Genomic DNA, 25,687 nt, shown 5'->3' on the forward strand with positions numbered 1-25,687 from the left:
GCATCAGTAGCAGTTGGGGAGGTAACGAAGTTAGGAACTCAGGGATTTTCCCCTTGGTTGCTTGCGCCACCCATGAGTTGACCTGCTGCAATCCCTCAAGGGCCACTGGCTTCGACTCATAGAACCGCTGAGAGTCCTCAGCGAACTTCTGCTTAAGCTCCAGCCCTGAAACACGTACAACACAAACATTCACGGCGATTCTTACAATCTCTCAAAGCCCTTTAAGCTCCCCTGGCCTATGACGAAATATGTCTAAACTATGAAATTGAGCCTACCAAATTGACTTGACTGAATACAAGCCAAACATTGGAAATGAATTGCGGAACATTAACTTTAAAAAAGAACTCATGGCAATACAAGAACTTTTAATACAAATGGCCTGTGATGAAGTCTGTGTAAACAATGAAATTAAGAGATGTTATGTTTTAAGTCCTGGCACTTAATGTACGCACTTATAGTATGTCGTACTTAGTTATATTACTTGTGTTGTGTAGCATCTTATCCTAGCTATCTTTGTTGTATCCGGGGAAAGGGTTAACCTTACTATACCGACAGCAATATATAGTTGTTTCTCTTTCTTCTGACAAATGTACTCATTGTAAGTCGCTTTGGATAAAAGCCTCTGCCAAACGCCCAAATATAAAGGTAAAATGTGAATGCAAGAGATCACTACTACTCAAGAGGAGCTTATTTTGTCCTCTGAATTGTGAATGAACTCCTGAATTCAGAAGGCCGGCCAGTCTCCGCAGTGACCTTGGGCCAGGAAGATGCGGGTGGCGATTTGCAGATCATCGCTTTTGAGCTGCTCCAGAGCTTTATGCAGAGTCTCGTGGTAACAGGACAGGTTGTTTCCATGGAGATAATTCATGAGAAGCCCCTCCGTCTCATTGACTGCTCCTATGAGTGAAAAAGAACCACACACACACACACACACACACACACACACACACACACACACACACACACACACACACACACACACACACACACACACACACACACACACACACACACACACACACACACACACACACACACACACACGTCAAAATCCTGCCAAATCTGTCGACATCTGCCCCATCTTCAAGATTTGCTTGTGGAACACAATGCAGTAGCTTCCAGAATCAGCCTCTGACACACGATGTGAACAGATCTACACACCATAGAAACAACAGATAATCAGACGTGAACGTGCGCAGGCTTCAGAGGGATGCTGCTTACCCAGAGCCAGCTGGGAGAGAGCTAATGATATGCTGAGTGGGGATATGATCACATTGGGCTCTGCCTCTGTCGGCTCCAACTTCGCCAGGAGCTTCAGGCCACTCTTCTGCAGGGCTCTGGCGATTAGCCCAAGGGAACGCCGGCTTTTGCCCACCGACTCACAAGAGCCGTCTAGATCTTCTTCTGAGACCGTCTCTTTCTCGTCGTCGGTGTCGGTGGACGCAGATGAAAGTGCTGTTGTACCTTCAGCCGTTGTTTCTAGTGTTCTGTCGGGCTGTGCTTCTGTGGTATTTTCAGCTGTGGTCTGAGAGCAAAGTATACGGGAATGAATTGAAAGCAGTGAAATCTTTATTTGTCATTAAGATTATGATTTTTGAAGGGGGATGGGAAATCATAACACGTTTGAGATGAAGCCTCTAACCTCTACAGGTTTGCTGCGGATTAGAGGGATGAGAGGCATCGCGCTTGGCCCCGTCTCATTCTGTTAGAAGGGGAATCCAGCGTTAAAACTCGGGTCGGCAAAAACTACAGGAAATGTAGTGAAGCACTGAAATCCCAGTATTTGTTAAAGTATGAAGTATTTGTCATATTAAGATATTAAAGTATACAGGAAATGTAGTGAAGCACTGAAATCCCAGTAATTGTCAAAGTATGAAGTATTTGTCTTATTAAGATATTAAAGTATACAGGAAATGTAGTGAAGCACTGAAATCCCAGTTATTGTCAAAGTATGAAGTATTTGTCATATTAAGATATTAAAGTATAGAGGAAATGTAGTGAAGCACTAAAATTCCAGTATTTGTATGCATGAAGACATGATTGACATATTTGAAGAGTGATGGGTAAACATAACAAGTCAAGAGGAGTTCAAGCCACTCACCTGTAGAGGATCGCTGGGCAGTAGAGGACCGAGAGGCATAACCTCTGCCACCTCGGCATTCTGCAAGAAGGGGAAACCGGCGTTAAAGCTAGGGTAGGCCACATAGTTATGAAGCATTTTTGTGGAAATTAACTTTACATCAACTCTTTACAACGATCATTTCCATCATTCCCAAATGAAATGGCTGAATGGCTAACCTGTCCGTCTACCTACCTGACCGGCTACCTGCACACATTCTGCCCATGCACTCCATGAGCAGATGACCAGAGTACAACACAATGCTAGGCATCTATTTTTAACAAAGTTAACTGTTCAACAGTACAACAGTCTAGTGTCTCAGGTTTGTACCAACGATGTGTCATGGAATTATCTGTACATGATACTGAGTGATCAATTAATTGGAATTGAGCACAGCTTACTAGCTAGTCACATGTTTTGGGGGAGTGGCGATGCAGGGAGGCTTGAAGGGAGGGCTGGGACTTTTTCAGTTGGAGTCTTTCAAAATCAATTGTAAGGGTTAGGGCTAGCTTTCTTTGGCTGCTTTATCCAAATCGGCTCAAATTCGAACCATCGTATCATAAACAAAAAAGATCTATGGAAGGATTGTGCTACTTACTGAGATTCCCTTGCTGCCAAGACATAACAACAGGAGTGCCAGAAGTATGTCCATGTCCTTACAGTGTCTAGAGTCGAGGAAAAATAACCAAGTTGTGAAATACTTGTTTATTCCTCACATTTTTCACAAAAAACACACTTTCAATGAACCACAGACATAACATCACTATATTCTGGCAACCCGGCCCGGGCCAATTAAGGATATGCAGAGGAATAGGTGGAGAAGCAGGGCTTAAATAGCCTGCTTCTCCACTCATTCGGGGCACTCCCAGCCCTGGAGCTCCTGCACGGAGAGACCGGTCCTCGTGGGTGACGGGATTCCACCCACGGATAGGACCGTCGATTCCTCCCATGTTTTTTTTCGTGGTTCATTATTTTCAGTATGAGACCTGTTTGATTTTGGATTAAACATGCCTTTTTGGCTTTTGCCCAGCTAAGTTGTGTCCTGTTTTGGGAGGTGGTGGTTTGCTCACCTTGCCGGGTTAACACAATATATAATATGTTAATATTATCGACATGAACAGATATTGGTTAATCCCAAAATAACACCTGGTAGTAGCGTTGTGTAGAAACATATTTATAATTTGCAATGAAAAGTATACAATTAAAACTGGAGTAGCTACAAAAAGCAAAAGTCTAAAAAAAGAAAAGAGAGAGATTTGCTACAGGAATCACAAAGACAGAAATATTCTTTTTGCAATGACTGTCAAGACTGCTTTCCCTAAGGTTCTATGAAGCTGTTAGCAGAATTTCTTATTTTGTACAAATTGTAATGTAAGCCAAGCCAAAGTCTGCCCAATTCACTTTAAAACCCATGCCAAGCGGTAGAAACTATTTGCGTAACATTAACTTAAACATTTTTTTGAATATTTGATTGAAATAACCTCAATAATCTGAAAAAACACTAGGTTAGTTTTTTTTTAACTTGGTTAAAAAAAAAAAAAAAAAAAGAATATCCTCCAATAACCATTGGAAATGTACGTAGGCACAAAACCAAATCAAATACACTAGAAATAAGATCTTACCTTAAATTTAAATTGGAGAAAACAAATGTGAAAAAACAAGTGTGTCTAAAAAAAGCGACAACGTGCGACAGAAATCCCAAGCGTAAAAGATTGGCAATTGCTCAGTGGCCAGTTAAATATCAACTCCCATTGATCGAGGCCTCAAACCAGTCACTATTTGTTTGTAAATGTCTCTCCAGAGTAAATCAGGGTCAAGCTGTGCTCGATTCCAATTAATTGATTTCTCAGTATCATGTACAGACAATTCCATTACACATCGTTGGTACAAACCTGAGTCACTTGACTGTTGTACTGTTGAACAGTTAACTTGATTCTGTAAAACAATATACGCAGGAGACGTCAGCTCTTGTGATAAGAGAGCTGTGGCTGATGTTGGAAGAGCGAGGGTGATTATATCATGAATGGGTGAAGGTGCCATGAGGGCTCAAGTGACTGTGTGTGGCAAGTGCTTCAGAATGCAACACTCAGTTTAACTGTTGTTTCTTTAGAGCACATGACTGCAGCTGGGAAAGGATTCTATTCCAAACAAAAAAAAGGGGGACTTTGTCCAATAGCACATTCGATGACCTTTCTTAGGCAATTTCAGAATGGTGAGGGGATGGATTATAGTGGAGTTGACTCATGACAAATAATCGCATTGAAACATGTGACAAAGTCGTTTTTTTTTTTATTAAACAAGTTAATAAATAAATCAAGTTATTTATGTTTCATGTTTGAATTTTTTTGGATCACAACCGAATATCCATGTGTAACAGGTGTTTAGAATTCAACGCAAAGTTGTCTGTCAAGATTTAATCCAAGTTTAGAAATCGGATTCAAAGTAAATAAAAATAAAAATGCTGGAAATTGTTGATCTGTGGGCATAAAGAGCTAAACAATTCAAACATGACAAAAAAGCTTTGACAAGTTACTAAGACATTGATTTGAGGCATTTTGACAGAAGTAATGAAGATAACTACAAGAGTTACCATTTAATATGCGCAATTTGCAACAAGAAAAGCGCTACATGACTACAAATGATTCGTTTTTTTGTAATCCGTCCCATTAGTTGAACAGATTGTTACATTTTATAATGTATTTGTGATTACATAGAAGTGTTATAATACAAAATTATTTTGAGGCTTGCCATGTGCTCCTGCAATGCTTTTCTGTGCTGACAATGCATCGATGGTACATTAATAACAGCCCAAAGGGACATCTCCTAAATGGATTTCCTAACAATTGGAATACATGTGTTAAAAAGTCACGTCAAAGCCGTGTTACTATGGACCCTCTGATTGTTAATACAATAATTCACGTCTGAAGACCTGTGTCCAGACTATTCAGAAAGAAACTTCAAGTAATCAATGTGGAAAAAATAAAAATAGCATCTTAAAATGGACCGTATCTCCGTGTGTGGCTGAGACCCCAGGTTGTGCTAAGGATCCAGAGTTGTGCATTGTTACTTGGGCTGACCACCCAACACAGACCAAAACGCTGAGGAGATCAACTAACATCGTCACATGAAAACCGACTGCTGTAGCTTTATTGTTTAGAAAAAAAAAGTCTACTTTTTGACCAAAAAAAGGTTTGACCAAAAACAGGAACTGGGATGCAAACGAAAAACAAAATTGCTCTACAAATACTGCATAGTTTCATCAGTGCTTCGGACTCATCGCGGGGTCAAGTGATACGGGACGAGGGAGGAGGAGGTGGCGGCGTTGATGTGTTTTTGGCGTTGGTTGGTATGCATCTGTTTGGAAAGTGTAAACACTACACTCAAACCTTATTTGCTTTCACCCTGAGCGGGTCCTCAGATTCATTCTTTCAAAAATAATAACTGACCTTATCGAGATAAGAATCTCCTATGATATGGAACACACACACACACACACACACACACACACACACACACACACACACACACACACACACACACACACACACACACACACACACACACACACACACACACACACACACACTTAAAGGCAGAAAGTCATGAGCCTTCTCTAAGCACAAGGTTGTGATTCGCTGTGCAGAAATAAATCTCAACAGTGGAAGTAAGAGAAAGACTCAGGTCTACTACTTTGGTCAGTGCCCCGACCCCCCCAGGCAGCAGCAGGATCCCTTCAGGGGTGCAAGGGAATTCAACTAGCTCACTAAGGCTGCTTCATCGTAGGAGGCGGACCAAAAAAAACAAAAAAACACATTTGAGGCGTACGCATCTGGCCTTATCGGTTTCACAATCGCCCTGCGTCCCACACAGAGCCAGGGCCTTCGCAGCACTTCCTTCCCTACGCCTCCAGCCTAAGCAAACAGGCGGATGGCGCCGTTCTCCGAGCCCAGCAGCAGCAGCCTCTTGGTGGGCAGCACGGCCAGGCTGGTCAGGGTTCCCCGGAAGTTCTCGGAGCTGAGCTTGGTGCTGCTGACGGGGCTGAGGGAGATGTCCGCCATGGAGTACACGCCGATCTTGTTGGCCACCGTGCCGGTGACCAGCTCGGAGCCGTACAGATCGAAGGCGTGCACGGGCTCCGAGGGCGACTTGTACTGCCGCAGCGGCTTCTGCTCCAGGTCCCGCCACACTGTCAGGGAGTGGTCGGCCGAGGAGCTGATCACCAGGTTGCCTTCTGCAGCCTGCCATGAAATGGGAAATGATCAAATGGTGAATGGACTGCATTTATACAGCGCTTTTCTAACCAGTGGCCACTCAAAGCGCTTTACAATATTACAGTCACCCATTCATGAACACAATTCACACACCGACTGCGGCGTCAGCCACCCAAGGCGATAGCCAGCTCATCAGCAGCAGTTGTCAGGATGAGGCGTCTTGCTCAGGGAGACCTCGACACTCAAGCTAGGAGGAGCCGGGGATCGAACTAGCCACCTTGCGGTTACAAGCCAACCCGCTCTACCTACTGAGACACATGCCGCCCCATAAAATAAACATTCTGGTTCACTAACACACGGCAGGCGATAAGGCTGCACGCCTGCGACACACGTCAAGCACCACTTTTATTATTGTGAAAGTCTAGCAGTTTGATTACAAATCTGGGGGGGAGGGGGGGGGGATAGTCGTGGGCTGGAGACCGAGGAACTGGACAGTGGTTTGGGGGATATTCATGTCCAGTGTGTCCCAAACAGCACCGTCAAGGTTTTTCTAATGACTAACTTGTGTCCATATTTGTCTAAACCCATGCCTTATAATCCGAAAGGCCCTGACCCCAGATTCAGGGTTAAATAAAGTTTGTTCAGCCTGCTGTTGACTACCCGAGCTCGGGTTCAACTGTCCCCGGCCTACCGGCGGTCTGCGTGCGGTCTTCAACCTGAAGAAGAGTATATAATGGTGAGCGAGGTCCTCTGTTGTGTATTAAAAAGTCCCGAAACACAATCAGAGGGTGACGGGTCTTACGCAACAGTTGCGTGCGTGTGTGTATGTGTCAGTGCGACGAGCCAACAGACTCCTTTCCGATATTCAAACTTTACCAAACTAAGCGCCGTCGTGGAGTCGGGTATCTTATCATGCGTTTGATCCAATTGTTAAAGTGGAAAGCGAACGCCATTGATGAAATGTCAAAGTCAAATGGCTGGGGACTGAGATCTAACCCAGGTGCGAGCCCAGACTCTCACCGTGCCGATATTCAAAAGCAGAGGTGGAGAAACCAGGGTGGTTGTGGCATCAGAAAAATAACTCACTGTATAAAAATACTCCTTTTGAAAACAGGGCTACGTCTGGCCTAGATTAACCTCCGTCGCGATGCATTTGTTTCAGCAGCGATCGTAACCTGACAGCAACTTTGATGAAGTTCCGTTCCGTCTATTTTCCTAGTGGCGGGTCTCCGCATCGGAGCGAATCACAGGCGCCGTTCCTTCTGAGCGAGGTGCTTTGAACGGGACGGGGCGCGTCCTGGGACGGCGGTTTGACGTCGGAGATAAACGAAAAATAATAACGTTTAGGTCTTTGATTGCGCAACGCAGAAACAAAACCGAATTCAAGGGCTGACCGGGAAAAGGTTTGAGTTGGATGATTATTGTGACAACACAGTAAACTAATTCATGCTTTAGGACATTTAAATATTCGTTATCTTTACCGTCAAGAGTTGTCGCAGTAATTTATTCAGCCAATTAGCCACTGTGAGCCGATTGTCACATTCCGTCGGATATTTCCCTCTTAGCAATGTTTATAGTTTATGAATGAATACAAGAATGCGTTGGTAATTACTAAAGGATAAATAAATTTAAAAAAGCAGACTGGGGATTTTAGGATTGACAGGAATTGTAGCGCCATGCATATGTGCAAGTAATTGGGGACTTCTTTGTTTTCATAAACAAACGTAACCAACCACACGCATCACAGGAGATTGACGGGAGCCACACTTTCAAACCTGCTGGACTGCCATTGGCTATTCAGCATACTTGGAAGAGAAAAATATTGTGCCACAAATATTGCTCACTCCCGATTTTACTTTTAATTTGAAGGATGAAACTAAACCTGCACAGAGGAGGGTTTCTGGCGAAGATTGCAGAAAAACAAAGCGGTGCATATCAGCCTCTGCATCAAAGTAATGCAGAGTGGATGAGCTAGGAATGATATCCAATTGAAAAACTGAACGGATTATAACCAGGGAGCCATATAGATAGTAAACTAATTTGCAAGACTCGCCTTCTTATAACTATATAAACCCTAAGGTCACAACAACCTAGTAAATGTGATCAGGCACACGCACGCACGCACACACGCATACATACACAAATACAGTCTAGACAATCTGAGCTACAGTCCAAGCTACAGTGCAGGCCACACCCTAGAATGCGGTCTAGGCTACATGCTAGACTACAGGCTAGACCACACACTAGCCAACCGTCTAAGCTACAAGCTAGGCTAGAGTCTAGGCTACACACTAGGTAACCGTCTAAGCTACACGCTAGGATACATGCTAGGCTACAGTCTGGACTACAGTCTAGGCTACGTGCTAGGCTGCAGGCCATGCAACATTCTTGACTACCCGCTAGGCTAGACACTAGGCTACAGTCTGGACCAAAGTCTAGACTACACGCTAGACTACACGCTAGACTACACGCTGGACTACGCGCTAGGCTATACGCTAGGCTAAACGCTAGGACACAAGCTAGGCTACACGCTAGGTCACACGCTAGGCTACACCCTAGGCTACACCCTAGGCTACACTCAGGACCACGGGGCAGGGCGGGGACGGACCTTCATCTGCAGGATGTCCCCCTCGTGCGCGGGCCAGCCCCTGAGGATGAGCCCGGTGCGGGAGTCCAGCAGCACGATGAAGCCCGAGGAGAAGCCGGCCGCCACCGTGCGGCCCCCAGGGCTCACGGCCAGGTAGCGGATCAGACCCGCACTCACGTTGTTGTACGCCAGGCGGAACTCATGCTGAGAGGGACGAAAAGATGCAGATCCAGCAGGACCAGAGTCATTAATGGTCGTGACTCAAACTCAATTCAATTAAATATATATTTTTTTGATCTCGTACAGCCCTTAATCACAGGTAAAGTTTCAAAGGGCTTAACAGGCGGTAGATTGATGATATCTACATATATCAAATGCACAACAACCCAAATTGGCCCCGGGGGTAATGACCCTCCGGGGCCCTCGGGGGCGGCGTCAGCGCGCCGCCTGATTACCTGCAGGCCGGGTTTGCGCGGGTCGATGAAGCGGAGCACGGAGTCTGCGCTGCCGAAGACCACGCTGCAGTGGGGGGCGGGCATGGTGGTCACCGCCGTGATGGGGTTCTTCCCGTCCAACGCCTCGTACGAGCGGATCTGCTTCCCTGGAGGCGACAGCGCAGAGCGGAGGAGTGAGGAGGGGTTAACCAACGCCACACTGAACCCTGAATCTGAGCTCTACTGCAGGGACGCCCGCCAGGGAGGACATGGGTGAGAAGATGTCTGGAGAATGACGAGTGATGAGCTACAATGTCATAAAGGTGACATATTATACCACCAGGGGTGAGTTTGATTAGCCGCTACGAATCGTTTTGAAAATCTGCCTCTGCTGACATTACAAGTGGGCGTGTCCACAGAGATATATGACAGATAGATGAGCAACGTCTGTTACAGTCCACTGGGTAGGCTGGTAGACTGATCTATCCAGCATTCATCTAGGACGGTGGACACCCCAACTTGTGATGTCAAAAACAGGCCGATTTTCAATCGGCTTGCAATGGCTAATCACACTCACACCTGGTCGTATAACATGTCACCTTTAAAGTCGCTTATGGCGGTGATGGTATGCCACCAGGTGTGAGTGTGATTAGCCATTACAAGCCGTTTGAAAATGTGCCCGCCCCTGTGCCTTAAGGTACGGCCACACCAAACGCGTTACCCGCGTATCACGCGTATAAAATCGGCAATTTTTCCATAGGGAACCATTGGTTTACGCGCGTATGAGGCGCGTACATGCGTTACATGCGTATAAGCAACATTTTACTCGCGTTAGGGGCGTATGAGGCGTGTACATATACGCGCGTATATATACGCGCGTACATACACGCGTGTACACGAGGAGTTTAAAAAATTGAACTTTTTACGCTCATACGCGTGATACTTAGCCGCAATAGCCAATCAGCGTGGAGCTTGACCCGACGTCGCTGGCAGAGAGTAGTGACCCTTGCACAGAAGCATACGGCCGACATCTTGCTTTATTCTGGGTGGAAATAGTAACATAGTTACGCCATTAAATGCGTTTATGGAAACATTTTTAGCGAGAAATGTGCATTTTACTTTCATAATGTTCACTCGGTGAATGTGAAGGATGTTTGGTTTGTTAGTTATGACGAAGAGTGAACGCTCCGTTCACTTGCATGGACAGAGTCTCTGGTTGCTAAGCAACCTCAACGTCTTGGCGGACTATTTCTCTGCCGATCAACACTACGAATGCTGGAAACACACCAGACACACCATGTGAAGTTATTTAACCCGATTATTGTTATTTATATCCGAGATTATTTAATCTAACCCGATCCAAGCTCTATCATCCACCCAAACACGGCGGCGTTTGGGTTTCCTTCCTCGGACTCCTAAATCCAGCGCAGCCACAGGCTGGGGGGGGGGAAGTTTTGGGCGGTCTCATCTACGCGCGTATGCGTACGCGCGTAGATGACCATTTTTGACACAAAATGATCAAGCAACATTTTAGCTGCGTTACGCGCGTACATGCAACGCGAGGTACGCGCTTGGTGTGTTCGCACCATTAGTGACATCACAACTATTTCAAACGGCTTGTAATGGCTAATCACACTCACACCTGGTGGCATCATATCGCCCCTTTAAGTATGCAGGTTTATGTGCATACTTTCCTTCCTACTCGTCATATTGGAGCCGGACTTCTCTTCAGACATGGTCGTAATCCCGATCAATCAAACGTATTGAATTGCCGGTCGATGGCTCTTTGCTATTCACACACATCACTTTCTTATTGATACACACAAAATATAATACTCTATACTCTAAGATATAGTTTCAGCTGAGTACCCACTTCACTGTCACTAAACAGAAGCTTTCAGAATTTAAACTTGCTCAGAGTAAAATAAAAAGAGTTGGCTATTTTTTTTTTTTATAATTGTTATTTCTAAATTATAATAATATTAATAATAATAGTTTAATAGCCCAGTATGCTATCGTGTGTGCATGCGTTCACGTGTGTGTGTGTGTGTGCGTTCACGTATGTTTGTGCGTGTGCTTACGTGTCTGCGTATGCGTGTGCGCGCGTGCTTACGTGTGTGTACGTGTGTAAGAGGCCGTGTGTCTGTGACTGCGTCTGACCCACCGGTGTACTGGTCCCACAGGTGTGTGTACGTGTGTAAGAGGCCGTGTGTCTGTGACTGCGTCTGACCCACCGGTGTACTGGTCCCACAGGTGGACCGTGCCGTCGCAGCTCACCACCTCCTGAGACGCCTCCAGCTGCCCCACGTAGAACACCGACTTGCGGTGGTCCGTGTAGCACAGCCGCGCCTCCACCTCCCGCGTCCCGTCGCCGTGGTTATACAGCGGCCACAGCCTCACCGTCTTGTCCTTGCTGCCCGACAGGAAGAAGTCCTCCCCGGCCAGTGGCGCCAGGCACTTGGCCGTGCCCGTGTGGCCCAGGAAGTTCTGCAGGCGGATCTGGTGGAAGTGGAAGCGCGGGTCCTGCTGGTTGAGGCCGATCTCGTACTGCCAGTAGGCCAGCCAGTTGCCCTGCAGTGACCGCTCGCTGCGCGGCAGCTCCATCTTCAGTGCGCTGTCCTCGGGGGTGGAGCCTCCCGTCGCCCACGACGACGCCGCCGCCGCCGAGGCGAAGGCGGAGTCCGCCGCGCCAGTCGCCGCGGCGACGGCCGCCCCCCCGAGGTGCGCCCGGCCCCAGGAGTCCGATAAACCCGCGTTGGGGCTGCTGCTGTACTCGGGATCCCGGGACACCTGGATGCGGTTGCCCACCAGGTGGCTGCCGAAGGTGCCCGACTCTGGGATGCCGTCCGACCCGGAGGAGGAGGTGGTGTAGGGGGTGGGGAAGTGGCTCTGGGCGGCCGTTGGGGCCGGCCCCGCCCCGGAGTTGGGGTCTGGGCTGGCCGGCCGCACGCGCTCATGGTAGGACTGAGCCATGCCCCACACCAGCTCGTGGTTGGGGACCAGTTTACGGATGGCTTTGTCGCCTGAAACCCCCGTAGAGAAACAACACAGGTCTTACACGGTGGGAACCATTTGGTGACAAACACGTAAAAGCATGTGTTGTTATTAGAGGTGTTCCGATACCATTTTTCCCTTCCCGATACCGATTCAGATTCCTGAACTTGAGTATCGGCCGATACCGAGTATATAACGACACAGCCTCTAGCGTTGTAACTACTAATAGCACTTGTTCTTATTGAAGGTTCTCTGACGGTGTCCGCAATGTCGGTTCACTTACTAATGGCAGTTTTTATTAGCCAACTAGATCCATTAAATGTATAATCTTCAATTAGAATAATACATTAGTATTCTTGTAGTTAACCGTGAATGCATCCGTATTTTTCAGACTTGTTGACGCAAACGCACGTATGTCGGAGATGACTTTCCACCTCCGAGCGTTAACGAACGCAGCATAACACCGTATTGTTTGTTATGTTCTTTCCCTTTGTAGTAAATGAGTCACGTGACGATATCGGATCGGCGCATAGACTTGCGTACTCGCCGATACCCGATCCTGTAGTTTAGGCAGTAATGGAGGAATTTCTGATACTGGTACTTGGGCTGCTCAATTATGGACGATTATTTTGGTCAATACATTTTGTATCCGAGAATTTTTTTTTCAAATCTAAAATAATGTTAAAATATGTTTCTAACTGTTTTTTAAAATAAAATAGAAAAAATTAGTTTTGACTCGATTATGTTTGACCCAAAAATAAAAAAATAAACAAAATAAAATTTGTATTAATCGCTCAGCCCTAGTTGTCCTATGATGGTCCTACTAGACTCTCGTACTTAATTTCATTCACAGGGCCTCTCTCTATTGACAACTCACTTGAAGGCGGGTGTCTGTTGGAGTTTAAAATGATTGGATCTGCCCAGTGCCACTCTGGATCTGCCATAACCAATCGCTAACGTTTGACTACAACTCAAACTAGCGCACGACCTCAACGTCATTGTTCTCAGCCACACCCTGTCTTTGCTAATTGAACCGGCAAAATTTGGCCGGAGAAAACCCGCTAAAATACCGCAGACGCAGTACTGAAGGGAAATTAAAATTGAGCGGAAGTACGTAGGGGGCGGAGCCAGGCTATAGTTGCCCCCCCATCCTAAGGAGACACTGCGCAGCGGCGTTCCCCACCTATGAGGCAGTAGAAGGGGATGTAGGAGGCGTAGGCCATCTCCGCGTTGAACACCGTCTGAAGCTCCTCCAGCACCCCCAGTTCGTAGGTCGCCTCCGCCCCCTCCGGGGTCCACACCTCCACCACCGTCACGTCCCCCACCAGCCTGCGGGGGGCGCTGTCCAGCTGCAAGAGAGAAGGCATCACAGGTCAACCACGCCTGGCCGCTCACGCTCATCTCCCATTGGGCACCTGACACCGTGACGCAGCCAATAGACGGCTGAAGAATAAGTCCCGCCTCCGAGTTTTTGAATGATCGTACATAACAAACTCTGTAGGTGGCGAAGAAGGTTTTAGGATTGTCGGTGCCGTCAGAGTAGTAAACTATTAGTAATGCTACTTTAACGGCACCGACAATCCAAAACTGCATTGGAAACTAGATGGAAAAAGAGAGTAGTTCACAACGTGACGCAGCTTTTACTTCTTTGCCACCTAAAGAGTTAGTCATGTAGTACGATCATTCAAAAATTTGGCCGAGGGAACCAGGAGCCTCGGAGGCCTATTGGGTCCTGGGTTTTTTTCACCCAGAACTTTCATTGTTTCATTGAAACAAGCAGCCCGGGTGGGAGATCAGAGGTACTTTCGGGGCGTTCATCCTCAAAGTTTAAATTCCCCTTCACGCCTGCAAAGGTCCAGCCACACCACCAGTGAACCCGAGAGCACCTGGTACACGCCTTAATGTCCTCTGTGAAGCCCTTTGTGATAAAGCAGTCCGTTTCATGTCATTAAGCACCAAAGGTCAAATGATTCTGGCCCAACCCCCTGTGTGTGTTCTTCAGTGTGTGTTTCGTATAAGAGGTTGTGTGTGTGTGGCCCTTTCAGAGGTTGTGTGTGTCACTGTGTACCTTTCAGAGGTTGTGTGTGTCCGTGTCAGAGATTGCTTGTGTATGTGTGTAAGAGGTTGCGTATGTGTGTGTGTGTGTGTGTGTGTGTGTGTGTGTGTGTGTGTGTGTGTGTGTGTGTGTGTGTGTGTGTGTGTGTGTGTAAGAGGTTGCGTATGAGTGTGTGTGTAAGAGGTTGCCTATGTGTGTTTAAGAGGTTGCGTATGTGTGCAAGAGATTGTGCGCGCGTGTGCGTGCATGCTAGTGTAAGAGGTTGTGTGTGTGTGCGCGTGTGCGTGTGTACCTGGGGCTGCAGGCAGCGCAGCAGGCTGAAGACAGTGAAGAAGCGTCCCAGCGTGTCGGCCAGGTGCTGCTGCACCATCTCCCTCCCAATGCGCAGACAGATCAGCGCCATGAGGCTCAGAGTCTTCAGACACAGGGCGGAGCGGGTCTGCACCCCGCTGGGGAACCTGGGGGGGCACACAGTCAGATATATACACACAGTCAGATATACACACTCACACATAGGTCAGATATATATACACACAGTCAGATATATACACACAGTCAGATATACACACTCACACACAGTCAGATATATACACACAGTCAGATATACACACATACACAGTCAGGTAAACACGCACACAGTCATATATACACACTCACACACAGTCATATATACACGCACACACAGTCAGGTAAACACGCACACAGTCATATATACACACACTCACACACAGTCATATATACACGCACACACAGTCAGGTTAACACGCACACACAGTCAGATATATACACACAGTCATATATACACACGTTCATAAACAGTCATATACACGCACACACACACTTGGATGGACCATTATGCTCCCATTCCCCCCAGTGCAGTCCTTTCTAGAGGGAGCGCGTCTTGAATACTAATGGCCTTACGGGTGGCATGTCATCACACAGAGAAAGGTGGAGGAATTGCAATCGTCAGTAATTTGTGTCATTATTTTTCATGCAGGACATAAAACCAATTCTCCTCACAATGGAGGCTAAAAGATCACGTGCAGGGAATTGGTTTTATGTCCTACTTGAATCATAACGACAGCCGGGATTCATGAGCGGGGCGTTTACGCAATAAAACTTTTATTCAATTGTTTTTATTTAATCGTAGAATCGTTTAAATAGCAGAGCCAAATGTACCAAGCGGTGTGTGTGTGCGTGTGTGTGTGTGTGTGTGTGTGTGTGTGTGTGTGTGTGTGTGTAAAATAGTGATTGTGTACATGTGTGCGAGTACCTGACTGAGAGAGTGAGTACCTGAGTGAGTACCTGAGTGAGTGAGTACCTGAGTGAGTTTACTCCATCTGTGGGGTGGTGAGTGAGTGAGTGAGTGAGTCTGTGTGTATCAGAGTGAGTATGTGAGGTTTACCCCATGTGAGTGAGTGAGTGAGGTTTACCCCATGTGTGGGTTGGTTAGTGAGTGAGGTTTATAGGGCTGGCCCGAATTATTCGAATATTCGTTCGGAAAATTAGTATTTGAAGCTTAAATCAGTATTCGGAGCTTCGTTTTGTTTTGTTTTTCCACGTAGGTGACGTTACCAGAGCGAGGGAGGCAAACTATAAGCGTCAGCGACACCAAGCAGAGAAGCGAGAGAGGTGGAGGAAGAATAGATATCTTGTTTCCCTTTACTTTATAACCCAACATTAGCGGGATCTCTGGAGGAAAAGTAATACTTAAAACCTTAGCGCTTTTGTTTGTTTACGTTCGCTGTACAGCTCCGCGCCAATCAACTGTGACTGGCTTGCTGCAGAGCGTGAGCGTCTTGGGAATACCCGGTCAATATAATGGATATAATATGGACACATAAGACAATCAATATTCGGTATTTGTTATGGATTTATTGTACAAATTCCCTGAAAAGATGCACGTTCCAGGATGAATTGAAAAGCTCCCGTAAGGGCTGAGATGGCAGAGAACAGCTGATTTGGAACGGAGCAACAGCTGTTCGCTTTCACGGGGAAAAACTAAGGAACTTCAACCTACTTAGGCCTACAAATTAACGTTCAAAAGCTATTAAATCTCAACAAAATATGCAGAAACTGTCAAAATCGGTTCCAGGGAGTATATAGGGATTATTAATGTTGTTTTTGATGGTGTTTTTTTCTGGAACAAGTATTCGAATATTCGCTCTGAAAAACCAACGAATATCCGAAGCCTGAAAAATGGCATTCGGGCCAGCCCTAGAGGTTTACCCCATGTGACCGAGTGAGTGAGTGAGTGAGTGAGGTTTACCCCATGTGTGGGGTGGTTAGTGAGTGAGGTTTACCCCATGTGTGGGGTGGTTAGTGAGTGAGGTTTACCCCATGTGTGGGGTGGTTAGTGAGTGAGGTTTACCCCATGTGACCGAGTGAGTGAGTGAGTGAGTGAGTGAGTGAGGTTTACCCCATGTGCGGCGTGGTGAGTGAGTGAGTGAGTGAGTGAGTGAGTGAGGTTTACCCCGTGTGCGGCGTGGTGAGTGAGTGAGTGAGTGAGTGAGTGAGTGAGTGAGTGAGTGAGTGAGTGAGTGAGTGAGTGAGGTTTACCCCATGTGCGGCATGGTGAGTGAGTGAGTGAGTGAGTGAGTGAGTGAGTGAGTGAGGTTTACCCCATGTGCGGCGTGGTGAGTGAGTGAGTGAGTGAGTGAGTGAGTGAGTGAGTGAGTGAGTGAGTGAGGTTTACCCCATGTGCGGCATGGTGAGTGAGTGAGTGAGTGAGTGAGTGAGTGAGGTTTACCCCATGTGCGGCATGGTGAGTGAGTGAGTGAGTGAGTGTTACCCCATGTGCGGCGTGGTGAGCAGCTCCAGGAGGGGCAGCAGGATGTCCTGGTTGATCTTCATCAGCATGTCCATGAGCGTGGTGTCCGAGAGGAAGACGATGATCTTCTGGGTCAGCACCACCGCGCCCAGAAGCCCCGCCTCCTTGCGCGTGTTCAGACGCTGCGACGAGGGCGGAGTCACCTGAGGGGGCGGGGCCAGAACCGGACAGCGGCACAACGTGGTTATAGCACATCCATAAGAAGGCCACATGACATAGATGGATTTACATGTGCTTTGGGATGCCTACTATGTTGTCTTGTCTTGTGATGCCTTGCCTTTATATTTTTACTGCACCTTCAGATGTAGCAATTTAATGTTGTTGTATAGGTGACAAATAAAGTCTATCTATCTATCTATCTATCTATCTATCTATCTATCTATCTATCTATCTATCTATCTATCCATAAAAAGTATATCTATCTATTGAACATTGACATGACATTGGGAATCGAACCCAGTGCCTTTCGGATGAGTAGAATACCATAGACGCAACACTGTAAGGCATTGATTACATTGTCTATTTAAATGGGGATGGATTATACCACCAGGTGTGAGTGTGATTAGCCAATATATATGATATCAATCATGTATCTAGGTGGACACTCACGCTTGTGATATCCCTAACAGCTTGTAAAGGCTAATCCCGCTCACACCTGGAGGAACAACAGGGGCTTAAAGACAACCAGGGGGTCATTCTCCCACCAGGTAGCCGATGTAGGGCAGGTACTGGTAGGTGAGCACCGGCTCCCCGTAGAGCTGTGCGATGTAGAGCAGGCTCTCCAGGACCGGCTCTGCCGTCAGGTCTCCGGCCACGGGCTTCCTCTCGTACACGCTGCCCATGGCCACGCCCTCCAGACTGCTCTCCTCCGACAGGGGGGCCAGGAACTGGTGCTTCTCCGGCCCTGGACGGACACAGAAGAGCAGGCAGAAAGGAAATCTCTTTGTTATCAAAAAGGTGCATTGATCAGTCACGTTATTTTTTTTTCTGTGTATATTCAGACGGATCAATTTAGCTCAGGAGGTAGAGCGCGTTGACGTGTAACCTGAAGGTTGCTAGTTCGATCCCCGGCTCCATTCAAGCATTGAGGTGTCACTGAGCAAGATACCTCACCCTGAATGCTCCTGATGAGCTGGCTGGTCCGTCGGTGTGCATGAATGGTTGCATGCCGCTTTGTTGCTCTTAATTTAAATGTACATTTATATCTATACAAATAAATACAACAGCATGATCGTGGAGATTTTTCGTATCAAATACTGAGGCTAGACTCTCCTCCAAAGACATGCATCACAATACGAAGAGACCGTTCCCACCACGTACTCACCGACATAGCAGGTGGTGAGCAGTCGCAGAAGATTCCTGGCCACGTAGCGAGACGTCACCGTGGGACCCAGCTTCGCAGTCAGCCACCTCACCGTTTTGAAGACCGTTACTGTGGACACGCATTGAATGAAGTCATTTACATTTAGGACATTTAGCAGACGCCATCATCCAAAGCGACTTGACTCTCTCTTCTAGTAAGAAGAAAGAGAAACAACAATATATGGCTGTCGGTAAAGTTAGGATGTTCATAGAACCAAGTGCCCAGCACTTGTTAACCCCTTCCCCGTATACAATAATATAGCTAGGATAGGATGCTACACAAGTAAGATTTTTAAGTGCCGGGACTTACAACTTACAATAAGTGCGTACATTAAGAGCCAGGACGTTCAACTTAGATTGAGTGCGTACATTAAGTGCCAGTCGACACTGAAAAGCCACAACAGAGGAAGCCGCCCCCCATAAACCAACCGCTCCTCCTCACTCACCTAGAAGTATCTTGTGCTCCTTCTCGTCCGAGCCGTCCATCGGGTCGTGGTCGTCCTCCTCCTCGACGCCTTTCTCAGACTCCTCCAGCGTCATCCCGTTCAGGAACTCCTCCTCCAGGGTGCCCACCGTGTCCTCGGTGCCGCCGGAGAGCGAGAGCTCCCCGGCGGGGTCGTCGGGGCCCCCTCGGCCCTCGGCCGTCTCCGGGGTCTCCTCCTCCTCCAGCTCCCCCACGTCCTCTCCCTCGCTGGCGGGCTTCAGGTCCTGGCTGCTGTCGGCCGAGCGGAGGCTGGCCCGGTCCCGCGTCGAGTCCCCGTCCCCGATGGACAGCTCGCTGGCGCTGCTCTTGTCGCTGAGCTTGCCCACGCTCATCGACTCCTGGTCTTGCTCCTTGGCTCCGGCCGAGCTCTGGCCGTGCTGCTTCCCGGCAGCGCCGCCACCGCCACCGCCGCCCGCCCCGCTGTTGACGTAGAAGCCGTTCTGGAAGTCCTCGCCCTCGGAGAGGAACACCTGGTCGCTGAGGCTGAGCCCCGAGGAGTAGTCCACCAGCCCCGTGTCCCCGCCCACCCCGACGCCGACGCTGCCGCCGCCCCCCACCTTCCCAGTGACGGACCCCGACGACGCGCGCCCCTCGCTGCACTGGTAGTCTTCCTCCTCTTCCTCCTCCCCCAGGGTGCACGTCCCGCCCCTCAGGCGCTTCCCCTCCCCCGCCCCCGAGCCGGCGGCGCAGCCCTCGAAGCCCGTCATGACCTGCAGCACGTGGGGCAGCAGGCTGGACAGGAAGGCCTGCAGGCCCAGCCGGGCGATGAGCTGCAGGACGAAGCAGTCGGTGTACAGGTAGAAGCGGCCGCGCAGGCACCGCGGGTTCTCGTAGACGCTGACCAGGGGCTTCAGCAGGAACTTGGTGGCATTCCTTGGGCCCAGCACGCGGGCGATGGGCTCGAACATGTACCAGGCGGCGTAGACGGCGGTGGACTCCTCCAGCATCAGGGATAGGACGAACGGCAGGAGGATCTCCAGACCTTCTGCGTTGATGTTCCCCAGGAGGAGAGTCTCCAGCTGCTGCCAGAGCTGGAACACCACGTCCCTGCCCTGGAGGCCACAGGCCGTCTCCATCTTGTGGTGGTAGGAGAAGATGAACTGGTGCAGGGCCGGGAAGTACGTCGGGAAGGGGAAGGGGGTGACGACGGGGTTCAGCAGCAGGCAGGGACTGGGAGGAGGCAGTCCCTCGTGGATCGGCTCGTAATTGAAGAGCAGCGGGCCAGGGCCCTGCGCGAGCTCCGCGCTCGCTCTCCCAGAGTGCTTCCGGATCAACAGGAGGGTCTCCAGGGCGTGGTGCAGGGACAGGGGCACGTCGCGCAGGTTGGAAGAGCAGAGCTTCTTCACGGCCTGGAAGCGATCTCTGAGCGGGGCGCCCGGCGCCAGGCCCCTCAGCTTGGGGGAGTAGAATATCTCGGCGATGACCACGCCAAGCGCCTGAATGTCTCTCTGAAAGAGCTCCGGTACCGAGGTCAAGGACTGGCCCACCGTCCTCGGTGCCCTCGTCTCGTTCCCGGGCTCCATGCGATGTGGTACCTCCGCATGAAGGCTCTTCACCAGGAAGTTGTTCAGCTTCTCCAGCTCTTCCAGGGGCTGCAGGGGGTTGAATCCCTCCGGCAGGATGATCTTAAAGTCGTCGGCGTTGGCGACGGTCGCGCTCCCCTCTGCGTGCTTCTTGCCCGATGCGCCTCCTTTCTGCAGCATCGCGCTACGGAAGCTCGGACCCAGGCCACCGGTGCTGCTGCCCCGGCCCTCCCCGGGCAGTGAACTCGGGGACTGGGAGATGATGAGGGCCGGGTGTTCGCCTGCCATCTTCCCTCCGGCGGCGTGCATGCACGGCAGCGGCGCCGAGGTGGCCCCCGAGCCAGAGCCCAACGAGTCCAGGGCTTCCATCCCTTGCTCCAGGTCTTCGTCGCGGTCCACCATGGTCCAGCCGCTGGACTCGCACCCCGCCGTCTCCTGCACCGTCCCGTCCACAGCGTCCGTCAGGGTCTTCGTCGGGCGGACCTGCACGTCGAGCTGCGTGGCGAGGCCCAGGAGAGGGGGCTCCGGCGGGGCGTACTGGTACGGGTGGAGGCGGGGCGGGTGGGGCTGGTCGAACAGCTGCACCACCCCGAAGCTGGTGAGGTTGGTGTGGTTGTCCACCAGGTGCAGACACACGTTCTTGGCCTTGACCGCCTCCTTCCCCGACAGCTTGTGGCCGAAGGTGAGGTCGATCCAGTGGTGGAGGTGCTGGGACACCTCCCTGCTCTCCAGCATGCCCCGGTGCACCTCGATGAAGTCCTCGTAGGAGCTGCACCACGCCGGCACGTCCAGGTCAGGCATGTCGGCGTGGACCGAGCGGAATATGGAGGGGTCCGTGTAGAACTCGGGGATGCACTCGTCGGGGGTCCAGCTCTGCATGCGCTCCATGCTGGCCGGGTACTCGTTGGGCTCCCACTGGGAGCGCACGTGGCTGCACAGCAGCGGCTTAGGCGTCTGCCGCGCCTTGTACACGTAGTACGTGATGTCCGACAGCACGTCCGAGATGTGGTGCGGCACGTGGAGGTGGTCCGACGGGCCCGCCCCGCCGCCGCCGCCCCCGCCCAGGTCCCCGCCCACGCCGCAGCCCCCCGGCCCGTTGCCCCCCGCGGCCGCCAGGGCCTCTTTGGTCATCTCGTAGGTGAAGTCCAGCTGCTTGTCGCCCTTGTTCAGCCGGAACTTGGACCTGCGCAGGTCCCGGAAGCGGCCGAAGGGCACGGTGAAGTCCGCCACCCAGGGCAGCACCGGGTGGTAGTTGGGGTCCCCCGCCCGCCGCCCCACCAGCCGGTTCAGCTCCATCAGGTAGCAGAAGTTGCTGACGCGGCCGTGGACCCAGTCCAGCACCAGCGCCTTCAGCCCGTCGAAGCAGTCCCCGCACAGGGCCCGGTCGCCCCCGCTCACACACACGGCGTCCGACGGCGGGACGTTGCGAGGCCCTCGTCGGCCCGCCGCGACGCAGCCGTCCGCCCCGCCGGCGACGCCCGCGTCCTCATAGTGCGCCAGGTTGAGGCGGAGCCGGCTGCACAGCTGGTCATCCACGGCGATGTCCTGCAGGGACAGCTCCCCGACGGACAGCCCCGCCGCGTGGCAGGCCTGCAGCGCCGTGAGCACCTGGTACAGGATGAACAGCACCTTGGCGTGGCTGTTGGCCAGCTTGGCGGGGCTGTAGGAGACGACGTCGTGCAGGGAGTACTGGCTGTAGGGCAGCACCACGTAGAGCACCTCGGCCGTCTCCAGGAGACACTCGGCCCGCAGGACGTTGGGGCACAGGGGGGCCCCCGGGGACCTGTGGGACGGGGCCGCGGCCGACTGGAAGGGGCTTTCTTTGTCCTTTTCTCGGGCCGGGGAGAGGGACGGAGACACTTTGTCCGTGGAGATGAAGGAGGAGTTGAAGAGCTTCTGCAGCGCTTGACGCACGGCGTCGAGGGCGGTGATCTGCGTCTGCTGAGCGGCGCCGGCGTACGGCTGCACGCGCTCGCGGTGGGCTTCGCGCCAGAGGTTCCTGGAGGGGAGGAAACCGGAACAACACCGTCGCTGATGGGTCCGTCTCACTCCGTGAAATCACCCATATTAGGAGTTTCAGATGATGAGTTGTACATCAGTAGTTACATTTTGAACTCACACGATGGTGGACACACATACACACACACACACACACACACACACACACACTTTTTGGACTCTACGCATCCCAAAGTTGAAGTGCGTTCTCATTGATGACGAGACACAGTGACACACACCCTACCTGACATTCTGCTGGGACACACAGAGCATGGTCCTCATGAAGGAGTCCGGCGGCATGGCGCCCTCTCCCTGGTGCCCAGGGTCCCTGGCCAGCCGGTAGCCCAGCCGGCTCTTCCTCAGGCCCTGGACGCACACCCGGGTCCAGCCGGGGGGCAGCTTGGCTTGGGAGCGCTGGAGGTACGTGCGGACCTCGCCATCGCTGATGCTGTCGGAGCGCGGGCAGCGCGGCAGCCTCCTCTCCCGCAGCCCCGTCACCCAGCGGGTGGGCACCAGGGCCACCAGCTCATGGGGGCTCGGCCCCGGGCCCAGCTGTCGCCGGTCGATCCCCAGGTCCCGCTCCACCGCTGGCAGCAGCCACTCCATGGTGAAGGTCCGATGTCTGCCCAAAACTCACGCGCGGTCCGGATGCATGCAGCGCCCCCCCTCCCCCACTCACACTTCCATTGGGTTATAAACGCAGGACTACAAGAGCCCTACATTTATGTGGTGCGGTTCGTCTCCCGCGAGGGTTCTGCAGAGGACCTATCTGAAACAGAGATATAACCGTTAGATCTGGGCGGCATGTGCCTCAGGAGGTAGAGCCGGTTGACTGGTAACCGGAAGGTTGCTAGTTCAATCCCTGGCTACTCCTAGCTAGAGTGTCGAGGTGTCCCTGAGCAAAACGCCTCACCCTCAGAGGCTGCTGACGAGCTGGCTGACACTATGCGTGGTTGACACCGCCGTCGGTGTGTGAATGTGTGCATGAATGGGTGAAGGTTAAGCAATATTGTAAAGCGCTTTGAGTGGCCACTGGTTAGTAAAGCGCTGTATAAATGCAGTACATTTACCATTTATACCGCTTTATTAAAAATGTGCTTTCCACTCTACAATGTGAAGACACCAGCCACAGGGAAGTTACACATTGGAAGCCAGTGCTATTTTGTAATCGACACAGGATGTCATTTTAGTGACACATGTTTTCAATCTGGGAGCCAAGCTCACATGACTTGGCTGCCAAGACCCCATGTGCAAAGGAGAAATAACTATCCCTGGGCTCAGAACGCGATACCCTGAGGGAGGCTGACCGTGAAACGATACAAGCCGAACACAAGGAGAAACTCAGTACTCAGAGTTTAAACTTAAGAAGAACATACCTCACAAAATTACCTAGATAAGGATTGACTGAACTTAGCAGGTCTGGATTCAGAGATAAATTATAACAGATATGTCCTCTCTACAGATACATGTCGTTTGGTAGATAATCAAACATGTAGACTTATGTACAGCCCTGGTGGGCTGTTTTAAAATAAGAATGGATACAGTTTGATTATGCATTAATGCAATATGTTCCGATTTTATAGCGGGAAGCTACAAATTCTGACAGACAGCGGTTCAACAACAACAACACGTTTATAACTACAGTGGCAGAGAGTTCACCAACACACAATACAACACTTATTCCGCACTTTCTTAATAAACAACCCTCACTTTAGCCCGTCATTTGCATGATGCAGTCTGCAGAGTGGCCTTCTGTCTTAAGTTCCCCACTGGAAGAAGTACCGACCCCAGATCGGCTGATAAACACCCAGCTAACGAGAGCCGCTCTCCAGGGACCCCCAACATCACGCACGGAGGCGAGATGCACCATAACGTGGACGCAGCGGTTACCGGACACCAAAACACTAACTCATCAACGCATTCAAACACCATGAGGATAATTTAACGTGACAATAGCTCACCTCTCCCAACTTGTAGCTAGCAGCCAGTGCAGAAGGCGAAGTTTCGCTTCCCCATCGGCGGAGCGCAGGACGTGGCGTCAAGACGCTCTTAAACGCAGACCAGTGAGGCGCGTTTCTCTGAGGCCGCTCGTTTCCTGCTCCGGTAGGTTCAGATAGACAAAGTCAGACACAGTCAGCCATCCGAGGGTGATTTTGTGCAACGTTATGTGCAGCCATGTTATTTCCAGTAGCACTCACGTGATCCCGCTGTAACTGCCTGTCACGTGACCAGTGTCTCTTTCCTATAAGATAAACTAAACAGTGGTAATAAGTGATGATTATTAAGTAATGAGGTGTAGAGGTTAGATAAAGTATTAACATTTACGAATCGGTGAAGATGAGTGAGACCGATCCACGTTCATCCAATGTTTTTTGTGTCCTTGCGTCTGAACTGCAGTAAACGTTAAATCCACGTGGTGGCGCCATTTCTCTTCTCAGCATTCCGTGGCATTGTTTTATGGTCCATAATTTTTTTAAATTTCATATCCTTCCTATGTTTCAATTTATTTTTGTGTGTGTGTTAATCTTGACCTCTCGTTGGTTAATAGAAATCAGGATGCTTTTATTCCCTATATTATTTTTGCACATCTAAGCATCAAGACAAGCCTATACCGATATGCTTACCATGCTACCGTAGGCCCACTAAGCAGACCAATAAGACCACATGAATAAGTATAAAAAAAATAACGTCCGAATCTGAATTCTACTAGCTATTCTATTTATATTGCTCTAATACTTTTGTCTATTTTCATAACGGGGATGTTTTTATAGGGTGAGAAGCTCATGAGGAACTCGGATTAGAGCCGCTGCTCCTTTACTTAGAAAGGAGTCAGTTGAGGTGGTTCGGGCATCTGGTAAGGATGCCCACTGGGCGCCTTCCTTGGGAGGTGTTTCAGGCACGTCCAGTGGGGAGGAGACCTCGGGGAAGACCCAGGACTAGGTGGAGAGATTATATCTCAACACTGGCCTGGGAACGCCTCGGGATCCCCCCGTCAGAGCTGGTCAATGTGGCCCGGGAAAGGGAAGTCTGGGGCCCCCTGCTTGAGCTGCTCCCCCCGCGACCCGACCCCGGATAAGCGGATGACGATG

At 50.2% G+C, this 25,687-nt stretch overlaps 2 protein-coding genes across 4 annotated transcripts in view; both read right to left on the reverse strand.

Annotated features, from left to right (window-relative positions):
* Nucleotides 1-4,139, reverse strand: part of serpinf2b (serpin peptidase inhibitor, clade F (alpha-2 antiplasmin, pigment epithelium derived factor), member 2b) — a 5,964-nt gene extending 1,825 nt beyond the window's left edge. The window contains exons 1-7 of one of the 2 annotated variants that reach the window (XM_030380701.1): nt 3,742-3,878; nt 2,718-2,784; nt 2,102-2,161; nt 1,643-1,702; nt 1,222-1,525; nt 754-897; nt 1-165 (exon numbers count right to left, since the gene is read on the reverse strand). The exon at nt 1-165 is cut by the window's left edge and continues 24 nt beyond it. In XM_030380701.1, the coding sequence (XP_030236561.1) occupies nt 1-165; nt 754-897; nt 1,222-1,525; nt 1,643-1,702; nt 2,102-2,161; nt 2,718-2,771 (787 nt within the window). In that variant the 5' untranslated portion in view covers nt 2,772-2,784; nt 3,742-3,878. Of the gene's footprint in view, nt 166-753; nt 898-1,221; nt 1,526-1,642; nt 1,703-2,101; nt 2,162-2,717; nt 2,785-3,741; nt 3,879-4,011 lie in introns of those variants that run through there. The other variant, XM_030380702.1, reaches the window with a different exon arrangement.
* A 252-nt stretch (nt 4,140-4,391) lies between these two features.
* wdr81 (WD repeat domain 81) lies at nt 4,392-24,806 on the reverse strand. Of its 2 annotated transcripts, none has more exons than XM_030380700.1 (12): nt 24,560-24,806; nt 22,843-23,363; nt 19,040-22,599; nt 18,556-18,663; nt 17,936-18,135; nt 17,193-17,374; nt 14,694-14,859; nt 13,529-13,694; nt 11,586-12,374; nt 9,373-9,518; nt 8,939-9,121; nt 4,392-6,357 (listed from the first exon to the last, which is right to left on the reverse strand). In XM_030380700.1, exons 2-12 carry the CDS (start codon nt 23,202-23,204, stop codon nt 6,031-6,033), a joined length of 6,189 nt encoding a protein of 2,062 aa, XP_030236560.1. In that variant the 5' UTR covers nt 23,205-23,363; nt 24,560-24,806; the 3' UTR covers nt 4,392-6,030. The 2 variants fall into 2 exon arrangements, with proteins under 2 accessions (XP_030236560.1, XP_030236558.1); XM_030380698.1 differs by having other exon boundaries at nt 22,843-23,367.
* Between the last annotated feature and the right edge of the window lie 881 nt (nt 24,807-25,687).

This window comes from Gadus morhua, chromosome 16 (genome assembly GCF_902167405.1).
Source record: "Gadus morhua chromosome 16, gadMor3.0, whole genome shotgun sequence".
In the NCBI taxonomy this organism is placed as follows: domain Eukaryota; kingdom Metazoa; phylum Chordata; class Actinopteri; order Gadiformes; family Gadidae; genus Gadus; species Gadus morhua.